The sequence below is a fragment of the Megalopta genalis genome, chromosome 4 (assembly GCF_051020955.1).
Source record: "Megalopta genalis isolate 19385.01 chromosome 4, iyMegGena1_principal, whole genome shotgun sequence".
Classification (NCBI taxonomy): Eukaryota; Metazoa; Arthropoda; class Insecta; order Hymenoptera; family Halictidae; genus Megalopta; species Megalopta genalis.
In genome coordinates, this window is record NC_135016.1 from 4,264,899 (window position 1) to 4,292,890 (window position 27,992).

At 40.9% G+C, this 27,992-nt stretch overlaps 6 protein-coding genes and 2 long non-coding RNA genes across 18 annotated transcripts; 2 read left to right on the forward strand and 6 right to left on the reverse strand.

Moving 5' to 3' along the window:
- Nucleotides 1–210: 210 nt before the first annotated feature.
- On the reverse strand, nucleotides 211–27,881 carry LOC117223396 (uncharacterized). Its single transcript, XM_076521001.1, has 20 exons — nucleotides 27,256–27,881; nucleotides 26,340–26,678; nucleotides 25,976–26,177; nucleotides 25,645–25,832; nucleotides 25,441–25,534; nucleotides 17,985–18,373; nucleotides 17,208–17,546; nucleotides 16,691–16,892; nucleotides 16,301–16,456; nucleotides 16,170–16,201; nucleotides 11,670–11,936; nucleotides 10,893–11,231; nucleotides 10,376–10,577; nucleotides 9,986–10,141; nucleotides 9,850–9,886; nucleotides 2,179–2,560; nucleotides 1,383–1,721; nucleotides 788–989; nucleotides 450–605; nucleotides 211–350 (listed from the first exon to the last, which is right to left on the reverse strand). Exons 1-20 carry the CDS (start codon nucleotides 27,615–27,617, stop codon nucleotides 300–302), a joined length of 4,434 nt encoding a protein of 1,477 aa, XP_076377116.1. The 5' UTR covers nucleotides 27,618–27,881; the 3' UTR covers nucleotides 211–299.
- Nucleotides 3,446–6,474, reverse strand: LOC117223811 (odorant receptor 49b-like). 4 transcript variants are annotated; one of them, XM_076521155.1, is made up of 5 exons: nucleotides 5,213–5,539; nucleotides 4,474–4,812; nucleotides 3,986–4,187; nucleotides 3,763–3,918; nucleotides 3,446–3,632 (listed from the first exon to the last, which is right to left on the reverse strand). In XM_076521155.1, exons 1-5 carry the CDS (start codon nucleotides 5,461–5,463, stop codon nucleotides 3,591–3,593), a joined length of 990 nt encoding a protein of 329 aa, XP_076377270.1. In that variant the 5' UTR covers nucleotides 5,464–5,539; the 3' UTR covers nucleotides 3,446–3,590. The 4 variants fall into 4 exon arrangements, with proteins under 4 accessions (XP_076377270.1, XP_076377271.1, XP_076377268.1 ...); XM_076521154.1 differs by adding an exon at nucleotides 6,335–6,474 and having other exon boundaries at nucleotides 3,485–3,918; nucleotides 5,213–5,531; XM_076521156.1 differs by having other exon boundaries at nucleotides 3,446–3,918; nucleotides 4,516–4,812.
- LOC143259374 (odorant receptor 4-like) lies at nucleotides 6,536–9,021 on the reverse strand. 5 transcript variants are annotated; one of them, XR_013033179.1, is made up of 5 exons: nucleotides 8,558–9,021; nucleotides 7,781–8,119; nucleotides 7,207–7,408; nucleotides 6,817–6,985; nucleotides 6,536–6,675 (listed from the first exon to the last, which is right to left on the reverse strand). XR_013033179.1 is itself a non-coding variant. In XM_076521144.1 (5 exons), the coding sequence occupies exons 1-5, from the start codon at nucleotides 8,917–8,919 to the stop codon at nucleotides 6,670–6,672; spliced, it is 1,065 nt and encodes a 354-aa protein (XP_076377259.1). In that variant the 5' UTR covers nucleotides 8,920–9,019; the 3' UTR covers nucleotides 6,536–6,669. The 5 variants fall into 5 exon arrangements, 3 of the variants coding, with proteins under 3 accessions (XP_076377259.1, XP_076377258.1, XP_076377257.1); XM_076521144.1 differs by having other exon boundaries at nucleotides 6,817–6,972; nucleotides 8,558–9,019; XR_013033178.1 differs by having other exon boundaries at nucleotides 6,579–6,717; nucleotides 8,558–9,020.
- On the forward strand, nucleotides 12,770–14,807 carry LOC143259381 (uncharacterized). Its single transcript, XR_013033185.1, has 3 exons — nucleotides 12,770–12,899; nucleotides 14,021–14,134; nucleotides 14,797–14,807. It is a non-coding gene; the product is annotated as an uncharacterized LOC143259381 (long non-coding RNA).
- LOC117223812 (odorant receptor 49b-like) lies at nucleotides 12,889–15,815 on the reverse strand. 2 transcript variants are annotated; one of them, XM_076521129.1, is made up of 5 exons: nucleotides 14,745–15,815; nucleotides 13,950–14,288; nucleotides 13,450–13,651; nucleotides 13,227–13,382; nucleotides 12,889–13,096 (listed from the first exon to the last, which is right to left on the reverse strand). In XM_076521129.1, the coding sequence occupies exons 1-5, from the start codon at nucleotides 15,107–15,109 to the stop codon at nucleotides 13,055–13,057; spliced, it is 1,104 nt and encodes a 367-aa protein (XP_076377244.1). In that variant the 5' UTR covers nucleotides 15,110–15,815; the 3' UTR covers nucleotides 12,889–13,054. The 2 variants fall into 2 exon arrangements, with proteins under 2 accessions (XP_076377244.1, XP_076377243.1); XM_076521128.1 differs by having other exon boundaries at nucleotides 12,889–13,382.
- LOC117223395 (odorant receptor 46a) lies at nucleotides 19,274–21,557 on the reverse strand. The gene is made up of 5 exons (XM_076521141.1): nucleotides 21,196–21,557; nucleotides 20,471–20,809; nucleotides 19,843–20,044; nucleotides 19,560–19,715; nucleotides 19,274–19,481 (listed from the first exon to the last, which is right to left on the reverse strand). The coding sequence occupies exons 1-5, from the start codon at nucleotides 21,555–21,557 to the stop codon at nucleotides 19,434–19,436; spliced, it is 1,107 nt and encodes a 368-aa protein (XP_076377256.1). The 3' UTR covers nucleotides 19,274–19,433.
- LOC143259380 (uncharacterized) lies at nucleotides 21,741–24,911 on the forward strand. The gene is made up of 6 exons (XR_013033184.1): nucleotides 21,741–21,878; nucleotides 21,985–22,252; nucleotides 22,318–23,139; nucleotides 23,234–23,500; nucleotides 24,352–24,523; nucleotides 24,781–24,911. It is a non-coding gene; the product is annotated as an uncharacterized LOC143259380 (long non-coding RNA).
- LOC117223394 (odorant receptor 4-like) lies at nucleotides 22,279–24,529 on the reverse strand. Of its 3 annotated transcripts, XM_076521148.1 has the most exons (6): nucleotides 24,392–24,529; nucleotides 23,890–24,328; nucleotides 23,267–23,605; nucleotides 22,905–23,106; nucleotides 22,514–22,669; nucleotides 22,279–22,410 (listed from the first exon to the last, which is right to left on the reverse strand). In XM_076521148.1, exons 2-6 carry the CDS (start codon nucleotides 24,249–24,251, stop codon nucleotides 22,363–22,365), a joined length of 1,107 nt encoding a protein of 368 aa, XP_076377263.1. In that variant the 5' UTR covers nucleotides 24,252–24,328; nucleotides 24,392–24,529; the 3' UTR covers nucleotides 22,279–22,362. The 3 variants fall into 3 exon arrangements, with proteins under 3 accessions (XP_076377263.1, XP_076377264.1, XP_076377265.1); XM_076521149.1 differs by lacking the exon at nucleotides 24,392–24,529 and having other exon boundaries at nucleotides 22,517–22,669; nucleotides 23,890–24,327; XM_076521150.1 differs by lacking the exon at nucleotides 24,392–24,529 and having other exon boundaries at nucleotides 22,281–22,337; nucleotides 22,517–22,669; nucleotides 23,890–24,327.
- Nucleotides 27,882–27,992: the final 111 nt, after the last annotated feature.

Below are 27,992 nucleotides of genomic sequence, written 5' to 3' on the forward strand. Positions count from 1 at the left end.
ATTTTCATTTAAAACTTCATTATCTAGAAATGTGAATTTGGAAATCAGTCAGTTTCCATGTAAATTCAGAAGGAAGCTTTACAAACTTGCGCTTTACTCGAACTACGTTCTAACTGTCTTCAACTTCGACGTCTTTGGGTCAGAAAAGGAAGGTTGTACGAAGACAAATAACGTTCTCAAGCCGATTAATTCACTGCATATTCATTACGTTATCATCGTTTCGTCTTCGTTTCCGTGTCTACAAAATCGCAAGAACGTTTCTGATCTGACGCAACATATTATCCATGACTCGTCTACCGTTATTGGTTTTGTTGAAGCAGATTGAATACCGAGTAAGATGTCTTGATCAACTGCAGCAAATAGACACCCACTCGAGTTACTTCGTTTATCGATTTCTAATCTGTCGATAAGTGTCTCTAAAAGGCAGGAAAAAGCAATTTCGTACGTACCGCTTTGAAAGTCTCTAGGTTGACGGTGACGATGTGGATACTGGTGAATTCTATTGGCACCGTAGCTCGGTTCATCATCATTAGAAGGATCTTCTTCGCTTTGGTGCTCAGTGATGTCCACTCGCTTTCGAAAATCATGTTGGGCACCTCGAGACTCTGCAAACAGAAATTTTATGGACATGTTCTCAAAATATAAACCGCCTGGTCGGACTAAACATTGAAACCACATGGCAAATGACTTCGACAAAGCAAGTTACATTATTTGGAGCCAAGCTGCACAGTAATACAGAATGTCAATCATAAGGTCAGCGGTTAGACCAAGAAGAAAATGTAAGAACCTTGAGCTTGACCTCGTTGCCGAACCAACAGAAGTAGAGAATCTGCAGGAGTATGCAGCAAACATAGAAGGCAATGTCAGCTAGACTGCCGTCAAGGTCCGACACTGTAAGCTGATAGAGGCTGAAGCACAAAGCAGCAGTGGTCTCGAAGAACTGCACGAAGGTTACAGCTTTGAACTCGTTGTTCACCATGTTGGCGAACCTGCAGCGATTTCAGACGGAGGCAAAGACAATGGTTGGTGAATACCGTCTTCAAAGTTCCAGTGGACGTAATGTGGTTCCTTAACTCTAAATGTTCACGTCTGATTTAACACATTGACTGTCAATCATGTGTAATCTAGTGGCAGACACCCAACCACGATGCGTCAGAAGTTTATTACTAACAAGAAAAAGGATTTATTTATTATTTGGATACTATTTATTATTTTCTAACTATTATTTTTTTTTACTTATTATTATTTTCTATTTATTTAAGAAAATGAAATGTTGGCGTTTAGAACAGATTCCTTCAAAATAAGCTTGAGAGCCAATGTATTAAAGCATAATCGAGTGCTGTTGACTAGAGTATCTACGGGTAAGAAGCGTGGGAACCAACTTGTAGATCTGATCATGATGACGGGCACAATGTTTCACCGAATTGATCTCGTTCCTGTGAAGGTTTCGCAGACGGTGCCGAAGTATCTCGAACTGGGAGTATATGTGTATCATCAGGCCGGTGAACAAGCTGTCGTATGCGGATACCAATGTAATGCAGAACACGGTTGCGAATGCATGGTGCAGATAGACCAAGGAGTATATTGTTGCCGATTTATATTCGAACGGCAGCCAGACACGGTACAGCAACTTCCTGCTCGCAAAATTCATCAGCAACGTGACCAGCACTGTCCACGCTGTCCACATTTCCAGGGTCGTCGTGTAGATCTTCACGATCTTCCTGCAAACGTGTAAAACATTTCTCGTGATGCTGGTTCACCGATAAAGTCTTTGTTCGATCATTTAATTAGAGGACTGATAGGATGTATTTTATTTTAGAGCATGTACTATATTTTATTATGTATTATATATATTAGCTGCCGATTATCTTGGATATTTCTCTGCCTTTTAGCAATTCGGACGATTTGGCTATAAGTTAAATTAATTTTGCATTGTAATTATTGGAAGAGCAGTGATTAAATTAATACTGCCAGCTCTTGTATACTACTGAGCTATTGCGGGGTTCGTCATAAGAAATTATCAATAAATGATTTTCTATGTTTGAAAAATAAATGGAATCGTTCAATGAAAATTTCCTGCTCCATTCATCCAAGAGCCGTTTCGAGAGTGATTACAATACTGTTGCATAACAAATCCCACAAAACGCACCAACATCTGTATAGAAATTTACGACTCACTCGGCCGATTTGTCGAACTTCGTTCGAATTTCCAGCTCCTTGTCGTCCACCGGTGCTAACGGCTCCGATTCAAGCGTGTCCATCAGAATGCCGATGTTCTCTCTCCTGGCCAGTATGTTGGCCAATTTGTAGCAATCGATAGCGAAAGCCGTGGTTTTGTATAAATTCTCGCTGAGATCGTTCTGGTTATCAACGGTGAGAGCGAGGTCCAGAATCCCACCGATAAGGGTGAGAAATGCCATTATTAAACACGTCCCCGTGTACGCATTGTACAAATATTTCCAGGGTGTTGAGTTCCAAGAAGCTATTCGCCAGCATCCGCACAATGTAATCAGCATGAAGGTCCACCGTAGCACTTGCATCTTTGCTTCTCTATTGTCTTCTTTTTATGCGATGTAATTGTGGCTGTCCTTATTCTGAGAAGTCTTATTCTATCCTTATTCTTTCCGATTTAAAGCAATAGAGCAGGAAGATTAGCCTAGGTCTTCCCTCGTCGCAGCTCCGACTTGCACTGACGACCTCAGGGTGTATTGACATTTCGCATTCTAGTATCCCTTTTATTCCCATAAAAAAGTCGGGTATCCTTCGCTGTTGTTCCCTCTGCCCAGCCGTATCATTACGGTAATTACGCAGCAACTTATGTGATCGCCTTTTTAACAATACATATACCGCCTGCGGCGAAGACCGTTGTCGCGAAGTTTTTTTCTCTAGTTTATGGAGCATAGCATGATCGGGGTTGCAAATTGTATAGTAAATTAGGGGTTGAAAGGAACCCAGTCAATGGAATGGGGTATCTGTTTAATGCGTATAAAAGACACGGGGAAGAGAAACATTCTTGCTTTCCCCTTTGATAGGAAATTCCCTATCAATTGAATAAAAAATTCTGCGACTTCTGTGAGAAAGTAGGGGATAGTTGTCAGTGATAGGAATATAGGGTTCTCATTCCTCATTTCACGATGAAAGGAGAATGGCGAATTTGTGAAGACGTTTTACAAAAGATAAGCTATTTTTTAGTACTTAAACGTTCCTGATTTCAAGTTGGATTTACTGCTAGTGATATCAATGAATTGTTTTCGAACACTGCAGGAAACTCACACGTACATCTGTTGGCCATGAACATAATAACGTAAGCAACGTGAATTTTGAAGTCAAATTAATAGTCATGCACATTAAATATTAATTTATTTTTGTATGTTTTCATTCTGAATCTTCCGGCGAGTGAAGGTTGACAGAGATATGAACACGTTTAAGAAAAGGTAATCTTTTTTTTTATTACTAAAATGATCATGATTCCAAATTGCACTTACTGCTAGTTGTAGAAAAGAACTGTTCTTATAATTTATACAAATTGTTTGATGACTGTTTCTCCGTTCAAATATTCCAATCGCGCTTTACACATCGTGTAATGATCCTTATTTGAGCAGATTATACACCGAATAAGAAGTCTTGATCACCTGACCGAAGAAATATTGAAATGTATTACCAATAAATATTTGCTGGTCAAGGATTAATTTTTTATCGAACCCTGTAGGCTAACATCTGTTCGTAAAACAGTGAAAAAAGTGGATAATAATTGATACAGACCGCCATGAACGACTCCAGATTCACGGTCATAATATGAGCGCTTTTGAACTCCATGGGAAATGATCCTCGTAGCATAATCACTAAAAGAACCTTCTTAGTCTCGTTGTCTAAATTCATCCAGTTGCTTTCGAAGATCATATCAGGGACTTCCAAGCTCTGAAATAGGAGATCATGTTGAAAAATATTCGAAAGTTGAGAATCGAATCTTTTTGGGATTATGAACCTTTCGCCTAACTTCGTTCCCGTACCAACAGTAGTAAAACAGCTGTATCAGTACGCAAATCATGAACATAACGTGTTCAACTGCTTTTCCATTCAGTCGCGCCTGCGTCAGTTGGAAAATGCTGAAGCAGACCATTGACACGGTTGCCACGAGTTGATAGCACAGAATTATGCGAAAGCTTCTGCTCAACTTTGAAGCGAAGCTGCAATTATTTCACAAATGATTTAATTCTTATAATGACAGAAGCATTCTTTATGTAGAAAATTAATTTTCATTTTATTGGCAGCTGTAATGCACTAGAAAACTTAAAATAATGTGAAAGGATGTTCTTATCTAAACAACAAACTTTTGGAATATGTTAAAAAATCAACTTCATTTACCGTCAATTTTTTTTATGTCAGGGTTACATTTATTGCATGGAAGGAAAATAAAATTGTTTCACATTGTGCATAGCATGAGGCTTGATTTAGGATTCACTAAAAACCCACATGTATATCTGATGATGGTGGTAAGCGCATACGTTCACCGACCTATTCTGATCATTCTTAATATTTTGCAGGCGATGCTTGAGAATCTCCAGCTGACAATACACGCAGATCAACAACCCGCTGAACAAAGAGTCACAACCAATGTGCATCATCGTATCCAATGTCAAAGTCACGTATTGATAAAGGTACGTCACCATGTACAGCGTCGCAGAGGAATAATTATACGGTATCCATGCGCGAAATGGTAATTTTCGGTTCTTTGATTCCATGATCGGTGTGCTGACCCACACCAGCATCATGCTGGCCTGAACCAGCCACATGAATTGAATTGCATTCTCCCTGCGATCCAAAGAATATCAAACCGTACTTTAATTTTACATTTTCAACAAAGCAGTTTAGTGTAACCATTCATTGTTGCGTTAATTCGACATCAAACGATAAATCAACAGTTTGACTGAAGCGTCAGCCATAAATAGACGGTAAAACAGTCTGTACAGGTTCGAAACTTAATTTTTACGCTAATCTATTACATCTTCCTAATCTTATTAGAATCTGCAGAAAGCAAGGATGTCGAGAAAGTAATTCATGTCCTAAAGGTGAACTTCTCAATTTTATTTTGATCAAATCAAATATTTTAATGAAATTTTTGAGCTCGTTGATGTGGCAGTAAATTATTTTTGCGAAATTTTGGTAGGTGCTGGTTTGATATTGAATTCGAAAATAATTAAAAAGTACTTACTCGATTACTTTATCGAATCTCATCTTGATGTTCATCTCTTCCTCATTTACAGGCATGAACGGCTTTCTCCGCAAAGCCCTTATCAGGATCATGATATTGTCTCTATTCACTAAGAAGGTGTACATCTTGCATGCACCTCCAACCACAGAGACCGTGATGATAATATTGTCGCTGAGATCTTCCTGAGTTTGGACGTTGAATACTATGTCGAGAGTATGCGATAGCAAAGCAGACAGCATGAGACTGGTCATTATGGCCGAGTACACCGAATACAAATATTTCTTGAGCGATGATGTCCAGGTGCATGGCCTTAGACAACCTAACGATGTGAGTATCAAAAGCGTTGTTCGTAGCGTAGTTGTCATCACGAATATAATCTTATCTCATTAACTCCCAAAAATTGATCAGATTTACAAGATGTTTATATATTATAATTCGCTTAAAGCGAAGTAAAACAATTATTCAGAATACTTGATAAAAAGCGTTCATTCTATATTGTTGCAAGCGGGAGAATATTTTTTACACCGAATTCACGAATCACGTTCTGCTGCAAGTTTTCCTCGAACAAATATTTTCTTTCGTTAGCATACTGCGAGCAGAGTGAATTTTGATAAGATGAGAGAACCACGACTTCACGATATAGAGACTGAAACCCGACTGACTAGCACAGGCTATCGGATTCTTTCAGCACCCTCTGATAGTCTCCTCTCGATGGTCTCCCTTCGGTCGGGCAGGCTATATTATTATGGCAAGTACCGAGGAACTCGCGCGACTGTCGCAATTGCCATTTCGAAAATAAGATTGCAACCCTTGCAGTATCTATATTTCCTCAACTTTTCCCGTATTTTATTCTGCAGCCCCTTTGCACGGGTCTCGGAGGGGTGTGCTTAGGTAGGGGGACAGTATTTAATAGTGAATGATGGAAGAGATACGATACTTCGTAGTTGGTTGTGCTGCACACAGGGAAATACATATTTTACACTAAGCACCGGTAACAGCGCGGTGACGGTCGCTTACTTGACGGTAGCAGCAATGCTCGACTAAAAATCAACGGAGGGAAATGTGCACCAGTGGAAATAACAAACGATTCAAAAACTTGCGCTAAGTGTAGTGAAAAAGTACCTGCTCTTGCATTAAGGATGATGGGCTTTCATTGTCCGATGACGCATGTAGCTCCGAATCGAAAGGAAGTCCTTAAAATAGCATGGTGCGGTCAAAGTCCCGCCTTCGGACAGCACGCAAGATATTGTAGCAATTGCTTCGATGACAGTAAGGAAGGTTTTCCAAAGGCAAACAACGTTTTCCGACCAAACAATTTACTGCGTATACTTTTCGTAGTACATCAACGTACTGCTGGACTACATTTTCCACCTCGTTACCACTGATTCCGTGTGTATAAAATTATAAGAACGTTTCCGATCCAATGCAACAGATGATCCACAGCCGGTCTGTCGTAATTAGTTCTGTCGAAGCAGATTGAATACCGAGTAAGACGTTTTGATCAACTGCGGCAAAGAAACACACACTCGAGTTACTTCGTTTATCGGTTGCTAATCGGACGATAAGTGTGTCCGAGTAGCACGGGCAAGCAATTTCGTACGTACCGCCTTGAAAGTCTCGACGTTGACGGAGACGATGTGGAGGCTGGTGAATTCTATCGGCACTGTAGCTCGACGCATCATCATCAGAAGCATCTTCTTCGTCTTGTTACTCAGCGTGGTCCATTCGATTTCGAAGATCATGTCGGGCACCTCGAGACTCTGCAAAGAGAAACTTTGCGGACGTGTTCTGAGGATATGAACCGGCTGACTGGACTAAAAATTCACACCACATCGCGAAGGATTTCTACAATGCAAGTTACACTATTTGGAGGCAAACTGAAACACACTACACAGTAGTGAACTCAGAAAATGCGTATCGAATAAGCGATCAACGGATCGCAGAATGACGATCATTCGGTCAGCGGGTGGATCGAGAAGAAATTGACTGAAAACCTTCAACTTGACCTCGTTCCCAAACCAACAGAAGTAGAAAATCTGAAGAAGCAAGCAGGTAATGTAAAAGGCAATGTCAGCTAGATTGCCGTCAAGTTCCGACATCGTCAATTGGTAGAGGCCGAAGCACAGAACGGCGGTGCTCTGGACGAACTGTATGAACGTTACAGCTCTGAATTCGTTGTTCACCATGTTAGCGAACCTGCAACGATTTTAGAGGGAGATAAAGACGATGGGGTGGTGAACGCCGTACTGAAAGTTACCGTGGACGTGATATGGTTCCTTAACTCTAGCGTTCACGTGCGATTTAAAACATTGACTGCCAACCACGAGTTATCCCTTATTAGCTTAGCTTAGCTTATCTCTTATTAATTATAGCTTATTATTATATTTTATTTAGTATTATTTTTCACATATTATTATTTTTTACTTATTATGATTTATTTATTCAAGGAAAAAGAAATGTTGGCAAGTAGGACAGATTTGTTCAAATTAGTCTCGGCAATCTATACGTTGAAGCATAATAATAATCTGCTGCCTAAAATCTCTACCGGTACGAAACAGGACAACCAACTTGTAGATGTGATCATGATGACGGGCACAATGTTTGACTAAATCGTTCTCGTTCCTGTGAACGTTTCGCAGGCGATGCCGGAGTATCTCGAACTGAGAGTATATTTGTATCATCAGCCCGGTGAATAGGGTATCATATGCGACCACCGCAGTTACGCAGATCACGGTTGTTAGTGCGTGGTGCAGGTAGACCAAGGAGTATATTGTTGCCGAGTTATACTCGAAGGGAAGCCAGACGCGGTACAGTAATTTTCTGCTGGCAAAATTCATCAGCAGCGTCACCAACACCGTCCATGCTGACCAAACCTCAAGGGCGGTCGTATAGACCTTCCCGGTTTGCCTGCAAATGTGTAAAACATTTTCCGTGATACCGTTTCACCGACAAAGTCTTAGTTAGATCATTTAATTGAAGAATTGATAAGTAAGAATTTTATAAGTTAGACACTGCTGACTATGTTAGATATTTTTCTGCCTTTTGTTAGCCAGTTAGGCGAAAAGTCGAATTAACTTTGCCTTGTATTTGTACTTGTGAAATATAGTTAATTCTTTGTATAATTAATTCTGTCAAACCTTCTAGATTATACAATTTTTACGGTCTCTGCCAGTGGAGATAATCGACAAATTATTGATTTAGTTCATATAAAATAATATAATAGAATCATTTTATGAAAATTTTCTACTCCATTCATCTAAGTACCGTTTCGCGAGGGATTATATTATTCGTCTACAAAAAATCCCTTAAGACGCACCAACATCTGCATGGAATTTTGCGACTCACTCGGCCGATTTGTCAAAGTTCGTCTGTATTTCCAGCTCCTCGGCGCCCACAGGTGCGAACGGCGCCGATTGAAGGGTGTTCATCAGTGTTCCTAAGTTCTCCCTCATGATCAGCATGCTGGTCATTTTAAAGCAGTCGATAGCGAAGGACATGGTTTTGAACAAATTCTCGGTGAGATCGTTCCGGTTGTGAACAGTGAGAGCTAGGTCCAGAATCCCACCGACAAGGGCGAGAATCGTCGTTATGAAACACGTCCCTGTGTACGCACTGTAGATGTACCGCCAGGGTGTTGAGTTCCAAGAAGGTAGACGCCGACATCCGCACAGTGTTATGAGCATGAAGGTCCACCGTAGTACTTGCATCTTCGCTTCCCCGTCGAATAAAATTGACTAGTATATTCTCTTTTTTTAAAGCGAGTGTCAGGTCTTCCTTCGACGCAGCTCCGACTAGCACTGACGACCTCGGGGTGTATCGACATTTCGATTTCTACTAACCCTTCAACTCCCATAAAGAAGTTGAACGGTTAGAAGAAATCTATAAAGGAGTTGGATGTCTTTTGCTGCTGTTCCCTCTGTCCAGCCGTATCATTACAGTAATTACTTAGCAACATATGCGATCGACTTTTTAACAATACATAAGCTGTCCACGGTGAAGACAGCTTTTTGTCGCACAGTTCTCTTCTCCGACCTATGGGATGTAGAACGATTGTAAACTGTCTGGTAAATTAGGGGTTGAAAGAAACCCAGTCGATGGAACGGAGTATCTGTTTAATGCGTATAAAAGATACGGAGAAGGGAAACATTCCTGGTTTCCCCTTTGGTAGGAAACTCCCTACCTCAGAATAAAAAATTTCTGTGACTTCAGTCAAGGAGTAGGGGATGGTAGTCAGTGACAGAAATACATATACTGCTCTCATTCCACATTTCACGATGGAAGGAGAATGGCGAAGTTGTGAAGACGTTTTACAAAAGATAAGCTATTTTTTATTACTTAAACGTTTCTGATTTCAAGTTGGATTTATTACTAGTGGTATTAAAAGTCAAAGTCACGCCTTCGGACAGCACGCAAGATATTGTAGCAATTGCTTCGATGGCAGTAAGGAAGGTTTTCCAAAGGCAAACATTTCTCCGACCAATCAATTTACTGCGTATACTTTTAGTAGTACATCAACGTACTGCTCGACTACATTTTCCACCTCGTTACCACTGATTCCGTGTGTATTAAATTATAAGAACGTTTCCGATCCAATGCAACAGATGATCCACAACCGGTCTATCGTAATTAGTTCTGTCGAATCAGATTGAATACCGAGTAAGACGTTTTGATCAACTGCGGCAAAGAAACACACAGTCGAGTTACTTCGTTTATCGGTTGCTAATCGGACGATAAGTGTGTCCGAGAAGCACGGGCAAGCAGTTTCGTACATACCGCTTTGAAACTCTCGATGTTGACGGAGACGATGTGGAGGCTGGTGAGTTCAATCGGCACTGTAGCCCGACGCATCATCATCAGAAGCATCTTCTTCGTCTTGTTGCTCAGCGTGGTCCATTCGATTTCGAAGATCATGTCGGACACCTCGAGACTCTGCAAAGAGAAACTTTGCGGACATGTTCTGAGGATATGAACCGGCTGACTGGACTAAAAATTCACACCACATCGCGAAGGATTTCTGCAATGCAAGTTACACTATTTGGAGGCAAACTGAAACACACTACACAGTAGTGAACTCAGAAAATGCGTATCGAATAAGCGATCAACGGATCGCAGAATGACGATCATTCGGTCAGCGGGTGGATCGAGAAGAAATTGACTGAAAACCTTCAACTTGACCTCGTTCCCAAACCAACAGAAGTAGAAAATCTGAAGAAGCAAACAAGTAATGTAAAAGGCAATGTCAGCTAGATTGCCGTCAAGTTCCGACATCGTCAATTGGTAGAGGCCGAAGCACAGAACGGCGGTGCTCTGGACGAACTGTATGAACATAACAGCTCTGAATTCGTTGTTCACCATGTTAGCGAACCTGCAACGATTTTCGTGGACGTGGTATGGTTCCTTAACTCTAGCGTTCACGTGCGATTTAACACATTGACTGCCAACCACGAGTTATCCCTTATTAGCTTAGCTTAGCTTATCTCTTATTAGTTATAGCTTATTATTATATCTTATTTAGTATTATTTTTCACATATTTCTATTTTTTAATCATTATGATTTATTTATTCAAGGAAAAAGAATTGTTGGCAAGTAGGACAGATTAGTCTTGGCAAATCAATATGTTGAAGCATAATAATAATCTGTTGCCTAAAATCTCTTCCGGTACGAAACACGACAACCAACTTGTAGATGTGATCATGATGACGGGCACAATATTTGACTAAATCGTTCTCGTTCCTGTGAACGTTTCGCAGGCGATGTCGGAGTATCTCGAACTGAGAGTATATTTGTATCATCAGCCCGGTGAATAGGGTATCATATGCGACCACCGCAGTTACGCAGATCACGGTTGTTAGTGCGTGGTGCAGGTAGACCAAGGAGTATATTGTTGCCGAGTTATACTCGAAGGGAAGCCAGACGCGGTACAGTAATTTTCTGCTGGCAAAATTCATCAGCAGCGTCACCAACACCGTAAATGCTGACCAAACCTCAAGGGCGGTCGTATAGACCTTCCCGGTTTGCCTGCAAATGTGTAAAACATTTTCCGTGATAACGTTTCACCGACAAAGTCTTAGTTAGATCATTTAATTGAAGAATTGATAAGTAAGAATTTTAACAGTTAGACACTGCTGACTATGTTAGATATTTTTCTGCCTTTTGTTAGCCAGTTAGGCGAAAAGTTGAATTTACTTTGCCTTGTATTTGTACTTGTGAAATATAGTTAATTCTTTGTATAATTAATTCTGTCAAACCTTCTAGATTATACAATTTTTTTGTTCTCTGCCATTGGAGATAATCGACAAATTATTGATTTAGTTCATATAAAATAATATAATAGAATCATTTTATAAAAATTTTCTACTCCATTCATCTAAGAACCGTTTCGCGAGAGATTATATTATTCGTCTACAAAAAATCCCTTAAGACGCACCAACATCTGCATGGAATTTTGCCACTCACTCGGCCGATTTGTCAAAGTTCGTCTGTATTTCCAGCTCCTCGGCGCCCACAGGTGCGAACGGCGCCGATTGAAGGGTGTTCATCAGTGTTCCTAAGTTCTCCCTCATGATCAGCATGCTGGTCATTTTAAAGCAGTCGATAGCGAAGGTCATTGTTTTGAACAAATTCTCGGTGAGATCGTTCCGGTTGTCAACAGTGAGAGCTAGGTCCAGAATCCCACCGACAAGGAGGAGAATGTTCGTCATGAAACACGTCCCTGTGTACGCACTGTAGATGTACCGCCAGGGTGTTGAGTTCCAAGAAGGTAGACGCCGACATCCGCACAGTGTTATGAGCATGAAGGTCCACCGTAGTACTTGCATCTTCGTTTTCCCGTCGAATAAAATTGACTAGTATATTCTCTTTTTTTAAAGCGAGTGACAGGTCTTCCTTCGACGCAGCTCCGACTAGCACTGACGACCTCGGGGAGTATCGACATTTCGCTTTCTACTAACCCTTCAACTCCCATAAAGAAGTTGAACGGTTAGAAGAAATCTATAAAGGAGTTGGATGTCTTTTGCTGCTGTTCCCTCTGTCCAGCCGTATCATTACAGTAATTACTTAGAAACATATGCGATCGACTTTTTAACAATACATAAGCTGTCCACGGTGAAGACAGCTTTTTGTCGCACAGTTCTCTTCTCCGACCTATGGGATGTAGAACGATTGTAAACTCTCTGGTAAATTAGGGGTTGAAAGAAACCCAGTCGATGGAACGGAGTATCTGTTTAATGCGTATAAAAGATACGGAGAAGGGAAACATTCCTGGTTTCCCCTTTGGTAGGAAACTCCCTACCTCAGAATAAAAAATTTCTGTGACTTCAGTCAAGGAGTAGGGGATGGTAGTCAGTGACAGAAATACATATAGTGCTCTCATTCCTCATTTCACGATGGAAGGAGAATGGCGAAGTTGTGAAGACGTTTTACAAAAAATAAGCTATTTTTTATTACTTAAACGTTTCTGATTTCAAGTTGGATTTATTACTAGTGGTATTAAGGAACTGTTTTTTGAACACTGCAGGAAACTCACAAATACATCTGTTGGCCATGAACATAACGACGTAAGCAACGTGAATTTTGAAGTCAAATTAATAGACATGCACATTAAATATTAATTTATTTTTGTATGTTTTCATTCTGAATCTTCCCGCGAGTGAAGGTTGACAGAGATATGAACACGTTTCAGAAAAGGTAATCTTTTTTTTATTACTAAAATGATCATGATTCCAAATTGCACTTACTGCTAGTTGTAGAAAAGAACTGTTCTTATAATTTATACAAATTGTTTGATGACTGTTTCTCCGTTCAAATATTCCAAGCGCGCTGTACACATCGTGTAATGATCCTTATTTGAGCAGATTGTACACCGAATAAGAAGTCTTGATCACCTGACCGAAGAAATATTGAAATGTATTACCGATAAATATTTGCTGGTCAAGGATTAATTTTTTATCGAACTCTGCAGGCTAACATCTGTCCGTAAAACAGTGAAAAATGTGGATAATAATTGATACAGACCGCCATGAACGACTCCAGATTCACGGACATAATATGAGCGCTTTTGAACTCCATGGGAAATGTTCCTCGTAGCATAATCACTAAAAGAACCTTCTTAGACTCGTTGTCTAAATTCATCCAGTTGCTTTCGAAGATCATATCAGGGACTTCCAAGCTCTGAAATAGGAGATCATGTTGAAAAATATTCGAAAGTTGAGAATCGAATCTTTTTGGGATTATGAACCTTTCGCCTAACTTCGTTCCCGTACCAACAGTAGTAAAACAGCTGTATCAGTACGCAAATCATGAACATAACGTGTTCAACTGCTTTTCCATTCAGTCGCGCCTGCGTCAGTTGGAAAATGCTGAAGCAGACCATTGACACTGTTGCCACGAGTTGATAGCACAGCATTATGCGAAAGCTTCTGCTCAACTTTGAAGCGTAGCTGCAATTATTTCACAAATGATTTAATTCTTATAATGACAGAAGCATTCTTTATGTAGAAAATTAATTTTCATTTTATTGGCAGCTGTAATGCACTAGAAAACTTAAAATAATGTGAAAGGATGTTCTTATCTGAACAACAAACTTTTGGAATATGTTAAAAAATCAATTTCATTTACCGTCAATTTTTTTTTTATGTCAGGTTTACAATTATTGCATGGAAGGAAAATAAAATTGTTTCAAATTGTGCATAACATGAGGCTTGATTTAGGATTCACTGAAAACTGTGAAAAACCCACATGTATATCTGATGATGGTGGAAAGCGCATATGTTCGCCGACCTATTCTGGTCATTCTTAATATTTTGCAGGCGATGCTTGAGAATCTCCAGCTGACAATACACGCAGATCAACAACCCGCTGAACAGAGAGTCACAACCAATGTGCATCATCGTATCCAATGTCAAAGTCACGTATTGATAAAGGTACGTCACCATGTACAGCGTCGCAGAGGAATAATTATACGGTATCCATGCGCGAAATGGTAATTTTCGGTTCTTTGCTTCCATGACCGGTGTGCTGACCCACACCAGCATCATGGTGGCCTGAACCAGCCACATGAATTGAATTGCATTCTCCCTGCGATCCAAAGAATATCAAACCGTACTTTAATTTTACATTTTCGACAAAGCAGTTTACTGTAACCATTCATTGTTGCGTTCATTCAACATCAAACGATAAATCAACAGTTTGACTGCAGCGTCACCCATAAATAGACGGTAGAACAGTCTGCTCAGATTCGAAACTTACTTTTTACGCTAATGTATTATATTTTCTTAATTCTATTAGAATCTGCAGAATGCACGGATTTCGAGAAAGTAATTCATGTCATAAAACTGTACATCTCAATTTTATTTTGATCAAATCAAATATTTTTATGATATTTTTGAACTCGTTGATGTGGTACTAAAAGTGTTAAAATGGGAAGAAGTGGAACTAGCTAACGAAACTAGTTCATGAAATTACTTTATTTTTGCGAAATTTTAGTAGGTGCCGGTTTGATATTAAATTAGAAAATAATTAAAAAGTACTTACTCGATTATTTTATCGAATCTCATCTTGATGTTCATCTCTTCCTCATTCACAGGCATGAACGGCTTTCTTCGCAAAGCTCTTATCAGGATCATGATATTGTTTCTATTCGCTAAGAAGGTGTACATCTTGCATATACATCCAACCACAGAGACCGTGATGATAATATTGTCACTGAGATCTTCCTGAGTTTGGACGTTGAATACTATGTCGAGAGTATGCGATAGCAATGCAGACAGCAGGAGACTGGTTATTATGGCCGAGTACACCGAATACAAATATTTCTTGAGCGATGATGTCCAGGTGCATGGCCTTAGACAACCTAACGATGTGAGTATCAAAAGCGTTGTTCGTAGCGTAGTTGTCATCACGAATATAATCTTATCTCAATAGCTCTCAAAAATTGATCACATTTACAAGATGTTTATATATTTGAATTCGCTTAAAACGAAGTATAACGATTATTTAGAATATTTTTTACACCGAATTCACGAATCACGTTCTGCTGCAAGTTTTCCTCGAACAAATGTTTTCTTTCGTTAGCATACTGCGAGCAAAATGAAATGTGAAAAAATGAGAGAACCACAACTTCACGATACAGAGACTGAAACCCGACTGACTAGCACAGGCTATCGGATTCTTTCAGCACCCTCTGATAGTCTCCTCTCGATGGTCCCCTTCGATATAGCAGGCTATATTATTATGACAACTACCGAGGAACCCGCGCGACTGTCGCAATTGCCATTTCGAAAATAAGATTGTAACCCTTGCAGTATCTATATTTCCTCGACTTTTCCCGTATTTTATCCTGCAGCACCTTTGCACGGGTCTCGGAGGGGTGTGCTTAGGTAGGGGGACAGTATTTAATAGTGAATGATGGAAGGGATACGATACTTCGTAGTTGGTTGTGCTGCACACAGGGAAATACATATTTTACACTAAGCACCGGTAACAGCGCGGTGACGGTCGCTTACTTGTCGGTAGCAGCAATGCTCGACTAAAAATCAACGGAGGGAAATGTGCACCAGTGGAAATAACAAACAATTCAAAAACTTGCGCTAAGTGGTAGTGAAAAAGTACCTGCTCTTGCAATAATGATGATGGGCTTTCATTGTCCGATGACGCATGTAGCACCGAATTAAAATATTTCATTCAAATAGCATGATGCGGTCAAAGTCACGCCTTCGGACAGCACGCAAGATATTGTAGCAATTGCTTCGATGGCAGTAAGGAAGGTTTTCCAAAGGCAAACATTTCTTCGACCAAACAATTTACTGCGTATACTTTTAGTAGTACATCAACGTACTGCTGGACTACATTTTCCACCTCGTTACCACTGATTCCGTGTGTATAAAATTATAAGAACGTTTCCGATTCAATGCAACAGATGATCCACAGCCGGTCTGTCGTAATTAGTTCTGTCGAAGCAGATTGAATACCGAGTAAGACGTTTTGATCAACTGCGGCAAAGAAACACACAGTCGAGTTACTTCGTTTATCGGTTGCTAATCGGACGATAAGTGTGTCCGAGAAGCACGGGCAAGCAGTTTCGTACGTACCGCCTTGAAACTCTCGATGTTGACGGAGACGATGTGGAGGCTGGTGAGTTCAATCGGCACTGTAGCCCGTCGCATCATCATCAGAAGCATCTTCTTCGTCTTGTTGCTCAGCGTGGTCCATTCGATTTCGAAGATCATGTCGGACACCTCGAGACTCTGCAAAGAGAAACTTTGCGGACATGTTCGGAGGATATGAACCGGCTGACTGGACTAAAAATTCACACCACATCGCGAACGATTTCTACAATGCAAGTTACACTATTTGGAGGCAAACTGAAACACACTACACAGTAGTGAACTCAGAAAATGCGTATCGAATAAGCGATCAACGGATCTCAGAATGACGATCATTCGGTCAGCGGGTGGATCGAGAAGAAATTGACTGAAAACCTTCAACTTGACCTCGTTCCCAAACCAACAGAAGTAGAAAATCTGAAGAAGCAAACAAGTAATGTAAAAGGCAATGTCAGCTAGATTGCTGTCAAGTTCCGACATCGTCAATTGGTAGAGGCCGAAGCACAGAACGGCGGTGCTCTGGACGAACTGTATGAACATAACAGCTCTGAATTCGTTGTTCACCATGTTAGCGAACCTGCAACGATTTTCGTGGACGTGATATGGTTCCTTAACTCTAGCGTTCACGTGCGATTTAACACATTGACTGCCAACCACGAGTTATCCCTTATTAGCTTAGCTTAGCTTATCTCTTATTAGTTATAGCTTATTATTATATCTTATTTAGTATTATTTTTCACATATTTCTATTTTTTAATTATTATGATTTATTTATTCAAGGAAGAAGAATTGTTGGCAAGTAGGACAGATTAGTCTTGGCAAATCAATATGTTGAAGCATAATAATAATCTGCTGCCTAAAATCTCTACCGGTACGAAACATGACAACCAACTTGTAGATGTGATCGTGATGACGGGCACAATGTTTGACTAAATCGTTCTCGTTCCTGTGAACGTTTCGCAGACGATGCCGAAGTATCTCGAACTGAGAGTATATTTGTATCATCAGTCCGGTGAATAGGGTATCATACGCGACCACTGCAGTTGCGCAGATCAGGGTTGTTAGTGTGTGGTGCAGGTAGACCAAGGAGTATATTGTTGCCGAGTTATACTCGAAGGGAAGCCAGACGCGGTACAGTAATTTTCTGCTGGCAAAATTCATCAGCAGCGTCACCAACACCGCCCATGCTGTCCAAACCTCAAAGGGGGTCATATAGACCTTCCCGGTTTGCCTGAAAATGTGTAAAACATTTTCCGTGATACCGTTTCACCGACAAAGTCTTAGTTAGATCATTTAATTGAAGAATTGATAAGTAAGAATTTTATAAGTTAGACACTGCTGACTATGTTAGGTATTTTTCTGCCTTTTGTTAGCCAGTTAAGCGAAAAGTTGAATTACCTTTGCCTTGTATTTGTACTTGTGAAATACAGTTAATTCTTTGTATAATTAATTCTGTCAAACCTTCTAGATTATACAATTTTTACGGTCTCTGCCAGTGGAGATAATCGACAAATTATTGATTTAGTTCATATAAAATAATATAATAGAGTCATTTTATGAAAATTTTCTACTCCATTCATCTAAGAACCGTTTCGCGAAAGATTATATTATTCGTGTACAAAAAATCCCTTAAGACGCACCAACATCTGCATGGAATTTTGCCACTCACTCGGCCGATTTGTGAAAGTTCTTCTGTATTTCCAGCTCCTCGGCGCCCACAGGTGCGAACGGCGCCGATTGAAGGGTGTTCATCAGTGTTCCTAAGTTCTTCCTCATGATCAGCATGCTCGTCATTTTAAAGCAGTCGATGGCGAAGGACATGGTTTTCAACAAATTCTCGGTGAGGTCGTTCCGGTTGTCAACAGTGAGTGCTAGGTCCAGAATCCCACCGACAATGAGGAGAATCGTCGTCATGAAACACGTCACTGTGTACGCACTGTAGATGTACCTCCAGGGTGTTGAGTTCCAAGAAGGTAGACGCCGACATCCGCACAGTGTTATGAGCATGAAGGTCCACCGTAGCATTTGCATCTTCGCTTCCCCGTCGAATAAAATTGACTAGTATATTCTCTTTTTTTAAAGCGAGTGACAGGTCTTCTTTCGACGCAGCTCCGACTAGCACTGACGACCTCGGGGTGTATCGACATTTCGCTTTCTACTAACCCTTCAACTCCCATAAAGAAGTTGAACGGTTAGAAGAAATCTATAAAGGAGTTGGATGTCTTTTGCTGCTGTTCCCTCTGTCCAGCCGTATCATTACAGTAATTACTTAGCAACATATGCGATCGACTTTTTAACAATACATATGCTGTCCGCGGTGAAGACAGTTTTTTGTCGCACAGTTCTCTTCTCCGACCTATGGGATGTAGAACGATTGTAAACTGTTTGGTAAATTAGGGGTTGAAAGGAACCCAGTCGATGGAACGGAGTATCTGTTTAATGCGTATAAAAGATACGGAGAAGGGAAACATTCCTGGTTTCCCCTTTGGTAGGAAACTCCCTATCTCAGAATAAAAAATTTCTGCGACTTCAGTCAAGGAGTAGGGGATGGTAGTCAGTGACAGAAATACATATAGTGCTCTCATTCCTCATTTCACGATGGGGGGAGAATGGCGGAGTTGTGAGACGTTTTACAAAAGATAAGCTACATTTTATTACTTAAACGTTCCTGATTTCAAGTTGGATTTACTGCTAGTGATATCAGTGAATTGTTTTCGAACACTGCAGGAAACTCACACTGTTTGATCTTTCATCAAATTTTAGCTATTCCTTATTGCTTAGAATAGTGATGCACCAATCTTATTCTGCAGCTCCATGAAAGTGCTCTTTAATCGAAAGAACGAATCACTGGAATCATTTTTAAAGAATCTAGACTATTTTATAACTGTGTTCGCGCGCGCGATTGCGGCGTCTTTGGGTTTATTCTACGAGGAAAAGGCTTTTTAAAGGCAAACAATGTTTTCACCGAACAAATAATTTACTGCGTATACTTTTCGTAGTACATCAACGTACTGCTCGACTACATTTTCCACCACGTTATCTCTGATTCCGTGTGTACAAAATTATAAGAACGTTTCCGATCCAATGCAACAGATGATCCACAACCGGTCTATCGTAATTAGTTCTGTCGAAGCAGATTGAATACCGAATAAGATGTCTTGATCAACTGCGGCAAATAGACAATAGACACAATCGGTGGGTGTCTCTTTTTAATAAAAACACGAAGAAGTAATTTCGTACGAACCGTCTTGAAGGCCTCAACGTTCATGGAGACGATGTGGTTACTAGTGAATTCTATCGGCACCGTAGCCCGACGCATCATCATCAGTAAAATCCTCTTCGTGCTGTCGTTCAACAACGTCCATTCGCTTTCGAAAATCATGTCGGCCACCTCAAGACTCTGCAAAGTGAAATTTTGTGGACATGTTCTCCCAATATGAACCTATTGATCGGAATGAAAATTGTATCCGATTTGGAATTCGCTTCTACAAAGCAAGTTATGTTATGTGGGAGCGAGCTGAAATAACCTTGAGCTTGACTTCGTTTCCAAACCAACAGAAGTAGAAAATCTGCAGGAGCAAGCAGGAACCATAAAAGAAAACGTCAGCTAGGTTGCCGCTATGCTCCGACAGCGACAGTTGATAGAGACTGAAGCACATGACGCCGGTGGTCATGAAAAACTGTATGAAAGTCACAGATTTGAACTCGTCGTTCACCATGTTGGCGAACCTGCAATGATTTCAGAGGGAGGCAAAAACAATGGTGGGTGAATACCGTCCTTAAAGGTTCCGTGGACGGTTCCTTAATCCTAAGTGTTCACCTGATCTAACACATCGACTGCCAAACATGAGCTACCTATGAGACACCCATCACGACGCGTATGTTAAAAGTTTATTATTAACAAAAAAAGGGATTTATTTATTATTCTTTATTGATAAGTATTTTTATTTATTACTATTTTTTACTTATTACTTTTTATTTATGATTATAGTTTACTTATCATCTCTCTCTCTTATTTATTTAAAAAAAGGGATGCTGTGGCATTTACAAGCAGATTTCTTCGAAGTAGACTTGGCAGTCAATGTGTTAAAGCATAATCGCCTAGAATTTCTAGAATGCCTAGAATCTCTACCGATACAAAGCATTAGGACAAACTTGTAGATCTGATCATGATGACGGACACAATGTTTCACTGAATCGTCCGCCATCCTGTGAACGTTTCGCAGACGGTAGCCGAGTATCTCGAACTGAGAGTATATATGTATCATCAGCCCGGTGAACAGGCTGTCATATGCGACCGCCAATGTGATGCTGAACACGGTTATCAGTGCGTGGTGCAGGTAGACCAAGGAAAAAATTGTTGCCGATTTATACTCGAACGGCAGCCAGACACGGTACAGCAACTTCCTGCTCGTAAAATTCACCGCCAGCGACCCTAGCACCGTCCATGCTGACCACACATCAAGGCCGGTCATATAGATCTTCATGACCTTCCTGCAAACGTGTAAAACATTTTCCGTGACATTGATTGGAGGATTGATAAGGATTCTGAAAAAAGATTTGATAAGCTACACAGTGCTGACTATATTAGATATTTTTCTACCTTTTAGCAATTTAAACGATCTGGCTAAAAGTTGGAATAACTTTACTTTGTGGACAATCTGAGCATCAATTAGAGAGACATTACTGTATTGCGGTGTCCGTCACCGGAAATTATTAATAACTTATTTTCTCGTTTTTTTATAAAATAATGAAATCAATATATGAAAATGTCCTGCTCTCCATTCGTCCAAGAATCGATTCGCGAGAAATGAAAATATTCTTGTACAACGAATCTGTTTTAAAACGCACCAACATCTGCATGAAATTTTGCGACTCACTCGGCCGATTTGTCAAACTTCGTCCGAATTTCCAGTTCCTCGTCGCTCACTGGTGCGAACGGCTCCGATTCAAGGATGTCCATCAGAGTTTCGATGTTCTCTCTCGAGGACAGTATGGTGGCTAGTTTATAACAATCGACAGCGAAGGTCATTGTTTTGAACAAATTCTCGCTGAGGTCGCTCCGGTTGTCAACAGTGAGAACTAGGTCCAGAATTTCACCGACAAGGAGGAGGAGTGTCAATAATGTACACGTCCACGTGTACACATTGTAGAGGTATCTCCAGGGTGTTGAGTTCCAAGAAGGTAGTCGCCAACATCCGCACAATGTTATGAGCATGAAGGTCCACCGTAGCACTTGCATCTTTGCTTCCCCGCCGAGAAATATTGACTAATCTATTCTCTTTTTTTAAGCGAGTGACAGGTCTTCTCGCTGAAAAATCTTGGCTATTCTCTATTCTCTTTTTTAATGCGATGTAGTTGTGGCTCCCCTTATTGTAACAAGCGCTTGTTCTTTTAGATACGAAGAAAGAAAGCAGGGAGTTCAGCCTAGGTCTTCCCTCATCGCAGCTCCGATTAATACTGCTTACCCCAGTGTCTATTGACATTTCGCTTTCTGCTAACCCTTCTTCTACTATGAAGAAGTCTTTCGCTGTCGCTCCCTCTGGCCAACCATATCATTACGGTAATTACTCAGCAACATGTGCGGTAGACTTCTTAACAATACATGTAGCGATCTACGGTTTTAACCCGTAGTTTTCTCTTCTACGTTACGCGAAAAAAATTAATAGGGGATTGAAACGAACGCTGTCGATCGCACAAATTTGCGGTTTAATGTGTATAAGAGACGCATTTCGATAGGAAATTTCCACTCAATGGAATAAAAAATTATGCGACTTCAGACAAGAAGATGTAGATGGAATATGGGGTTTCCATTCTTCATTTCATGGTGGAAGGTGAATGACGGCGTTGTGAAGACGTTTTACAAAAGATAACCTACATTTCTAAAGAATCTGGATGACAACTGTGTTTCATTTCGAGGTGTTCTACTCTACGAAGGTAAGGTTTTCCAAATGCAAACTACGTTCTCCGACCAAGTAATTTACTGCGTATACTTCTCGTAGTACATCAACGTACTGCTCGACTAAAATTGCAAGAACGTTTCGTTATTAGCTCTGTTGAAGCAGATTAAATACCGAGTAAGACGTCTTGACCATCTGCGGCAAATAAACACACAATGGAGTTACGTCGTTTATCGATCGCTAATCGGTCGACAAATGTCTCTTTCTAATTAGTACGAGCAAGCAGTTTCGTACGAACCACCTTGAATGTCTCGAGATTGACGGAGACGATGTGGAGGCTGGTAAATTCTATGGGCACCATACCGCGTCTCATCATCAGCAGCAGGATCTTCTTCGTCTTGTCGCTCAGCGACGTCCATTCGCTTTCGAAAATCATGTCGGGCACCTCGAGGCTCTGCGAATAGAAGTTTCGTGAAAATGTTCGTAAAATATGAACTCGTTTGAACGAACTCAAAATTGATACAATTGACTGCTACGAAGCAAGTTACACTATTTGGTAATAAGTTGAATAAACAGCACGTTTCTGAAGTCAAAAAATAGTAATCGAATCAGCGATCAAGGCATCACAGAGTGACTATCACTGGATAGCAAGTGTATCAAGGAGGAAACGACTGATGAGATGAAAGTACCTTCAGCTTGACCTCGTTCCCGAACCAACAGAAGTAGAAAATCTGCATAAGTGTGCACGAAGCGTACAGGACAGTGTCTGCAAGGTCAGTGTCAAGTTCCGTCTGCGTCAGCTGATAGAGGTCGAAGCACAGGATGGCGGTGCTCACGAGAAACTGCACGAACGTCACAGATTTGAACTCGTCGTTCACCATGCTGGCGAACCTGCAACGATTTCAGAGGGGAGCAAAGACTATGGTGGGTGAATACCTTGCACGAAGCACCCGTGGACGTGAAACGGTTCCCTAACTCCTACGTGCAATTTAAAGCATAATCGTCGTCCGCCGTTTAGGATCTCTACGGCTACGACGCATTGGGAACCAACTTGTAGATCTGGTCATGATGATGGGCACAATGTTTCACCAGATCGTTCTCGTTCCTGTGAATGTTATGCAAACGGTGCCGGAGTATCTCGAATTGAGAGTATATGTGAACGAGCAGCCCGGCGTATAGGCTATCGTAAGCGGCCGTCGACGTAAGGCAGACGATGTTCACTATCGTGTGGTGCAGGTAGACCAAACAGTACATCATTGCCGGCGTATGGTCGAAGGGCAACCAGGTTCGATATAGCAACTTCCTGCTCGCGAAATTCACGAACAGCGACACCACCACCGCCCAAATCCCCCAAACCTCCAATCCGGCTGTGTAGGCTTTTGCTGTCCGTCTGCAATCATGTCAGTCACTTTTCATGTCGCCGGTTCAATGATAACATTTTTGTAAGATGTCTGACACTGAAAATTCTCAAAAGATTATATTTCGTTGTCTATAAAATAATAGAACAATATTTTGAGAATTGTATATACCAGAAAAGCACTATTCACCTAAGATTTCATTTTTGAGAATTTCCTGTGTCGTCTGTTCGACATTATTCTCCTACAGAATTATAATTTTCTAGTGCAATAATGTGCTCAAGGAGCATCAACGACTGTATACAATTGTGTAGCTCACTCGGCCGATTTGTCAAACTGCGTCCGAATTTCCAGCTCCTCGTCGCCCACAGGTGCGAACGGCTCCGATTCAAGGGTCTCCACCATAATGCCGATGTTCTTCCTCATAGCCAGCATGCTGGCCAATTTATAACAATCGACAGCCAATGCAGTAGTTTTGTACAAATTCTCGCTGAGATCGTCCTGGTTGTCAACCGTGAGAGCGAGGTCCAGGATTCCACCGAAAAGGGCGAGATGTATGTTCACGAAGCACACCACCGTGTACACATTGTAGAGGAACCTCCAAGGTGTCGAGTTCCATGAAGCTGGTCGCCGGCAACCGCACAATGTTACGAGCATGAAGATCCACCGTAGCACTTGCATCTTTGCTTGCCCGCCTAATCAAATTGACTGTTCTATTCTCATTATCTTGATGCGGCGAAATTGCGATTATCTTTGTCCTGACAAGAACTTATTGTTTCAGAGATGTAGGAAGAGAACGGAAGTATCGGTCTAGGTCTTACCTGGACGCCGCTCCGACTGTCACTGAGTACCGCAGGGTGTATTGGCATTTCGCATCCTGCTAACCCTTCTACTCCTATAAAGAAGTCAAATGTCTTTCACCGTTGCTCCCTCGGGTCAGCTATATCATTACGGTAATTATTCAGCTACTTATGCGACATACGTCTACATGCAGCATACATACGTCTGCCACGGCAAACATAATTTTTTTGGCTCGTTGCCCCTCGTTCCTGCTTATGCGGCACGTTTTGATGGGGGGAGCAAATTGTTTGATAAATAAGGAAACGAAAAATAGGCTGTTTATGAAACGAAGTATCAGTTTATCGTCTATTAGAGACGCGGAGGGAACAACCATTTTTCCTTCTCCCCTTTGTTAGCAATTTTCTTATAGATTCGACGAAAAAATTTTGCCACTTTATTCGAGAAGTAAGGAAAGAATGTCGGTGACATGAATATAGTGGTCTCATTTCGAATTTTCCGGTGCGCGGAGGTACACGGAGATATGAACACGTTTCAAAGAAGGTAAGCTATTTTTTCTTATTGAAATGTTCGTGATTTAAAGTTCGATTTATTGCTGGTTGTATCGTAAACTCTGAAATAGAAAGTCGCGTTAGAAAGCTTTTCCATTTCGAGAAAGAAAATTTACAGTCATAATGAACCTTTTGATTTATCTTCGTTTCCATACGAACTGTGGCAAAATATATGTAACAGTACGTAAAAAAATGTGCGTCGCAATAGCAACGCGCATAATCGAATAATTAAATAAAACCTTCTTTCTACTTACAGAATAGAACATCTAGTTTGTCTAATTTCATTCTCATTTCACACTAATATTTCTGTTTGAACAAATAAATCACGAATGAATATAACTTTGTAACATTTTTAAATAATCGTAATAATAAATATTTTGTAATCGTTGTCATCATCGGTCTTTATAGATTTTTTTCACAAAGGGTAGGTTGTATGAATGCAAACTACGTTCTTTGACCAATTAATTTACTGCGGATACATTTCGTAGTACATTAAAGAAGCGCTAGGCTATTTTTCCTACCTTTCCACCTTCTTTTACTTGTCTACGAAATAGCAACAACGTTTCCCATCTAAAGCAACAATGGTCGACCACCGTTCCATCGTTATTGGCTTTGCTGAAGCAGATTAAATACCGAGTAAGATGTCTTGACCAACTGCGGCAAATAGACACACGCTCGAGTTACTTCGTTCATCGATCATTAATCGGTTGCGAAGTGTCTCTTTTTAAAATGCACGTAGAAGCAATTTCGTACGAACCGCCTTGAAGGTCTCGAGGTTCACGGAGACGATGTGGAGGCTGGAGAATTCTATCGGCACCGTAGCCCGTCTCATCATCATCAAAAGGATCTCCTTCGTGCTGTTGCTCAATGACGTCCATTCGCTTTCGAATACCATGTCGGGCACCTCGAGACTCTGAAAAGAGAAACTTGAACTTAAAAAATGCACATTTCTGAAGTAAAGAAATATTAATCAAACAAGCGACCAAGGTATCTCAGATTGACGATCTCCGGTCAGCTGGTAAATCTAGACGAAGATGATTGGCAAAATGAAAGTACCTTCAGCTTGACCTCGTTCCCGAACCAGCAGAAGTAGAAAATCTGCATGAGCGTGCACGAAGCATACAGGGCAATGTCGGCGAGGCTGGAGTCAAGGTCCGTCAGTGTAAGCTGATAGAGGTCGAAGCACAGGGTGGCGGTGCTCACGAAGAACTGCATGAAGGTCACAGATTTGAACGCGTCGTTCACCATTCTGGCGAACCTGCAACGATTTCAGTGGGGGACAAAAACTATGATAGGCGAATACCGTGTTCGACGGGCCCGTGGAAGTGAAACGGTATGCTCTAAGTGTTCAGGTGCGATCTAAAGCATAATCGACGGCTGCAGCTAAAGGTCTCTACCGGTAGGAAGCATGGGAACCAACTTGTAGATCTGATCATGATGGTGGGCACAATGTTTCACCGAATTGTTCTCGTTCCTGTGAACGTTTTGTAAACGGTGCCGCAGTATCTCGAACTGAGAGTAAATGTGAACCAGCAACCCGGCGTATAGGCTATCGTAAGCGATAGTCAACGCGAGGTTGGCAATGGTGACCAGCGTGTGATGCAGATAGACCAAACAGTAAGTGATCGCCGGAGTATGGTCGAACGGCAACCAGACTCGATACACTGTCTTCCTTTCCCTGAAGTTCATAAACAGCGATAACACCGTCGTCCATACCCCCCAGATCTCGAAACTGATTGTGTATGCCTTCGCAATCGATCTGCAACCATGCGAGACAGTTTTCATGGTGCTGGTTCACTAACGAAGTGTTCTATTATTATTCGATTCTATATTGGTTAACTGAACCTTTTCTGCCTTTTGGCAATTTAAACGATGTCATTCGAATATTCACGATTCGTATTTTAAAAGATAATTTGACAAATTGGTTATTGTATTGTGTTTCATGAAACCACGGTGGTCAAATTAACATTTTCATTTCTTGTATATTATGGGGAACTATTGAAGTTCCCGATGGTAAAAGTACTCAATACAATTATATTTCGTGTTCTATAAAGTAATAGATCGATATTTTAAGAATTTCTTGTGATCATCCAAGATTTCTTGATCAGACGTTTTAAACTGAATTAAGTAATTTCTCTCACGTATATAAATATTCTTGTCGACTAGAAGTTCTCAAGAAATGATGTACTACGATCCAAACAGGAGTGAATCATTTTTGGAGACTTTACTGTTCTATTCGTTTAAAATGTTCCCATGAAAAGTTATAATTTTCTAATACGAAAATTTCCTAAAAACGCATCAACATCTCAAAAAGATCATAAAATTGTTCAACTCACTCTGCCGATTTGTCAAACTTAGTCCGTATCTCCAGCTCCTGGTCGCCCTCAGGTGTGAAAGGCTCCGATTCAAGGGTATTCATAATAACAGCGAGGCTCTCTCTCATGGACACCATGCTGGACAATTTGTAGCAAGTGACTGCGGCCCCCATTGTGGCGTACAGATTCTCGGCGAGATCGTTCTGGTTGTCAACAATGAGCACGAGATCCAAGACTTCCCCAACGACGAACAGATGTGTAATCATGAAACAAATCATCGTGTACACATTGTAAAAGTACCTCCTGGGTATCGAGTCCCAAGAAGCTGGTCGCCAGCATCCGCACAATGTAATAAGCTTGAAAATCCACCGTAGCACTTGCATCTTTGTTCTCCCGCCGAACAGAATTCACTATACACAATTCGTTGTTGCGGTAAGTATTATCATTATTTTGCAGCGATTGAATCGTAGTTGTTCATAATCTGACAAGAACTTTTTGTTTCAGAGATGAAGGAAGAGAGTTGGAAGATCAGCCTAGGTCTTCCCTCAACGCCGATCCGACTGTCACTGACTACCGCAGGGTGTATTGATATTTTGCTTCCAACTAACCCTACTATTCCCATAAAAAAGTCAGATGTCTTTCGCTGTCGCGTCCTCAGGCCAGCTATATCATTACGATAATTACTCAGCCAATTAAGCGACGTACGTCTACATGCAGCATACGTACCTCTGCCACGGAAAACATAATTTTTTTGGCTC

Coding starts and splice junctions, on each gene's coding strand:
- LOC143259374 (XM_076521142.1), bottom strand. CDS start 8,919: ATGCAAGTACTACGGTGGACCTTCATGCTCATAACACTGTGCGGATGT. Junction 7,409..7,780: donor CATCATGATCACATCTACAA/GTTGGTTGTCCT, acceptor AAATCGTTGCAG/GTTCGCTAACATGGTGAACA. Junction 6,973..7,206: donor GGAACGAGGTCAAGTTGAAG/GTTTTCAGTCAA, acceptor TTCTCTTTGCAG/AGTCTCGAGGTGCCCGACAT.
- LOC117223811 (XM_076521153.1), bottom strand. CDS start 5,463: ATGACCAGTCTCATGCTGTCTGCTTTGCTATCGCATACTCTCGACATA. Junction 4,188..4,473: donor CACCATCATCAGATATACAT/GTGGGTTTTTAG, acceptor AAATAATTGCAG/CTTCGCTTCAAAGTTGAGCA. Junction 3,919..3,985: donor GGAACGAAGTTAGGCGAAAG/GTTCATAATCCC, acceptor CTCCTATTTCAG/AGCTTGGAAGTCCCTGATAT.
- LOC117223396 (XM_076521001.1), bottom strand. CDS start 27,617: ATGCAAGTGCTACGGTGGATTTTCAAGCTTATTACATTGTGCGGATGC. Junction 17,547..17,984: donor AACTTTCACAAATCGGCCGA/GTGAGTGGCAAA, acceptor ACACATTTTCAG/GCAAACCGGGAAGGTCTATA. Junction 10,578..10,892: donor CATCATGATCACATCTACAA/GTTGGTTGTCGT, acceptor AAATCGTTGCAG/GTTCGCTAACATGGTGAACA.
- LOC117223394 (XM_076521148.1), bottom strand. CDS start 24,251: ATGCAAGTGCTACGGTGGATCTTCATGCTCGTAACATTGTGCGGTTGC. Junction 23,606..23,889: donor CAGTTTGACAAATCGGCCGA/GTGAGCTACACA, acceptor ACATGATTGCAG/ACGGACAGCAAAAGCCTACA. Junction 22,411..22,513: donor ATCTCGAGACATTCAAGGTG/GTTCGTACGAAA, acceptor TATTTGCCGCAG/ATGGTCAAGACGTCTTACTC.
- LOC117223395 (XM_076521141.1), bottom strand. CDS start 21,557: ATGCAAGTGCTACGGTGGACCTTCATGCTCATAACATTGTGCGGATGT. Junction 20,810..21,195: donor AAGTTTGACAAATCGGCCGA/GTGAGTCGCAAA, acceptor ACACGTTTGCAG/GAAGGTCATGAAGATCTATA. Junction 19,482..19,559: donor ACGTTGAGGCCTTCAAGACG/GTTCGTACGAAA, acceptor TATTTGCCGCAG/TTGATCAAGACATCTTATTC.
- LOC117223812 (XM_076521128.1), bottom strand. CDS start 15,109: ATGACAACTACGCTACGAACAACGCTTTTGATACTCACATCGTTAGGT. Junction 14,289..14,744: donor AGATTCGATAAAATAATCGA/GTAAGTACTTTT, acceptor TTTGGATCGCAG/GGAGAATGCAATTCAATTCA. Junction 13,652..13,949: donor CACCATCATCAGATATACAT/GTGGGTTTTTCA, acceptor AAATAATTGCAG/CTACGCTTCAAAGTTGAGCA.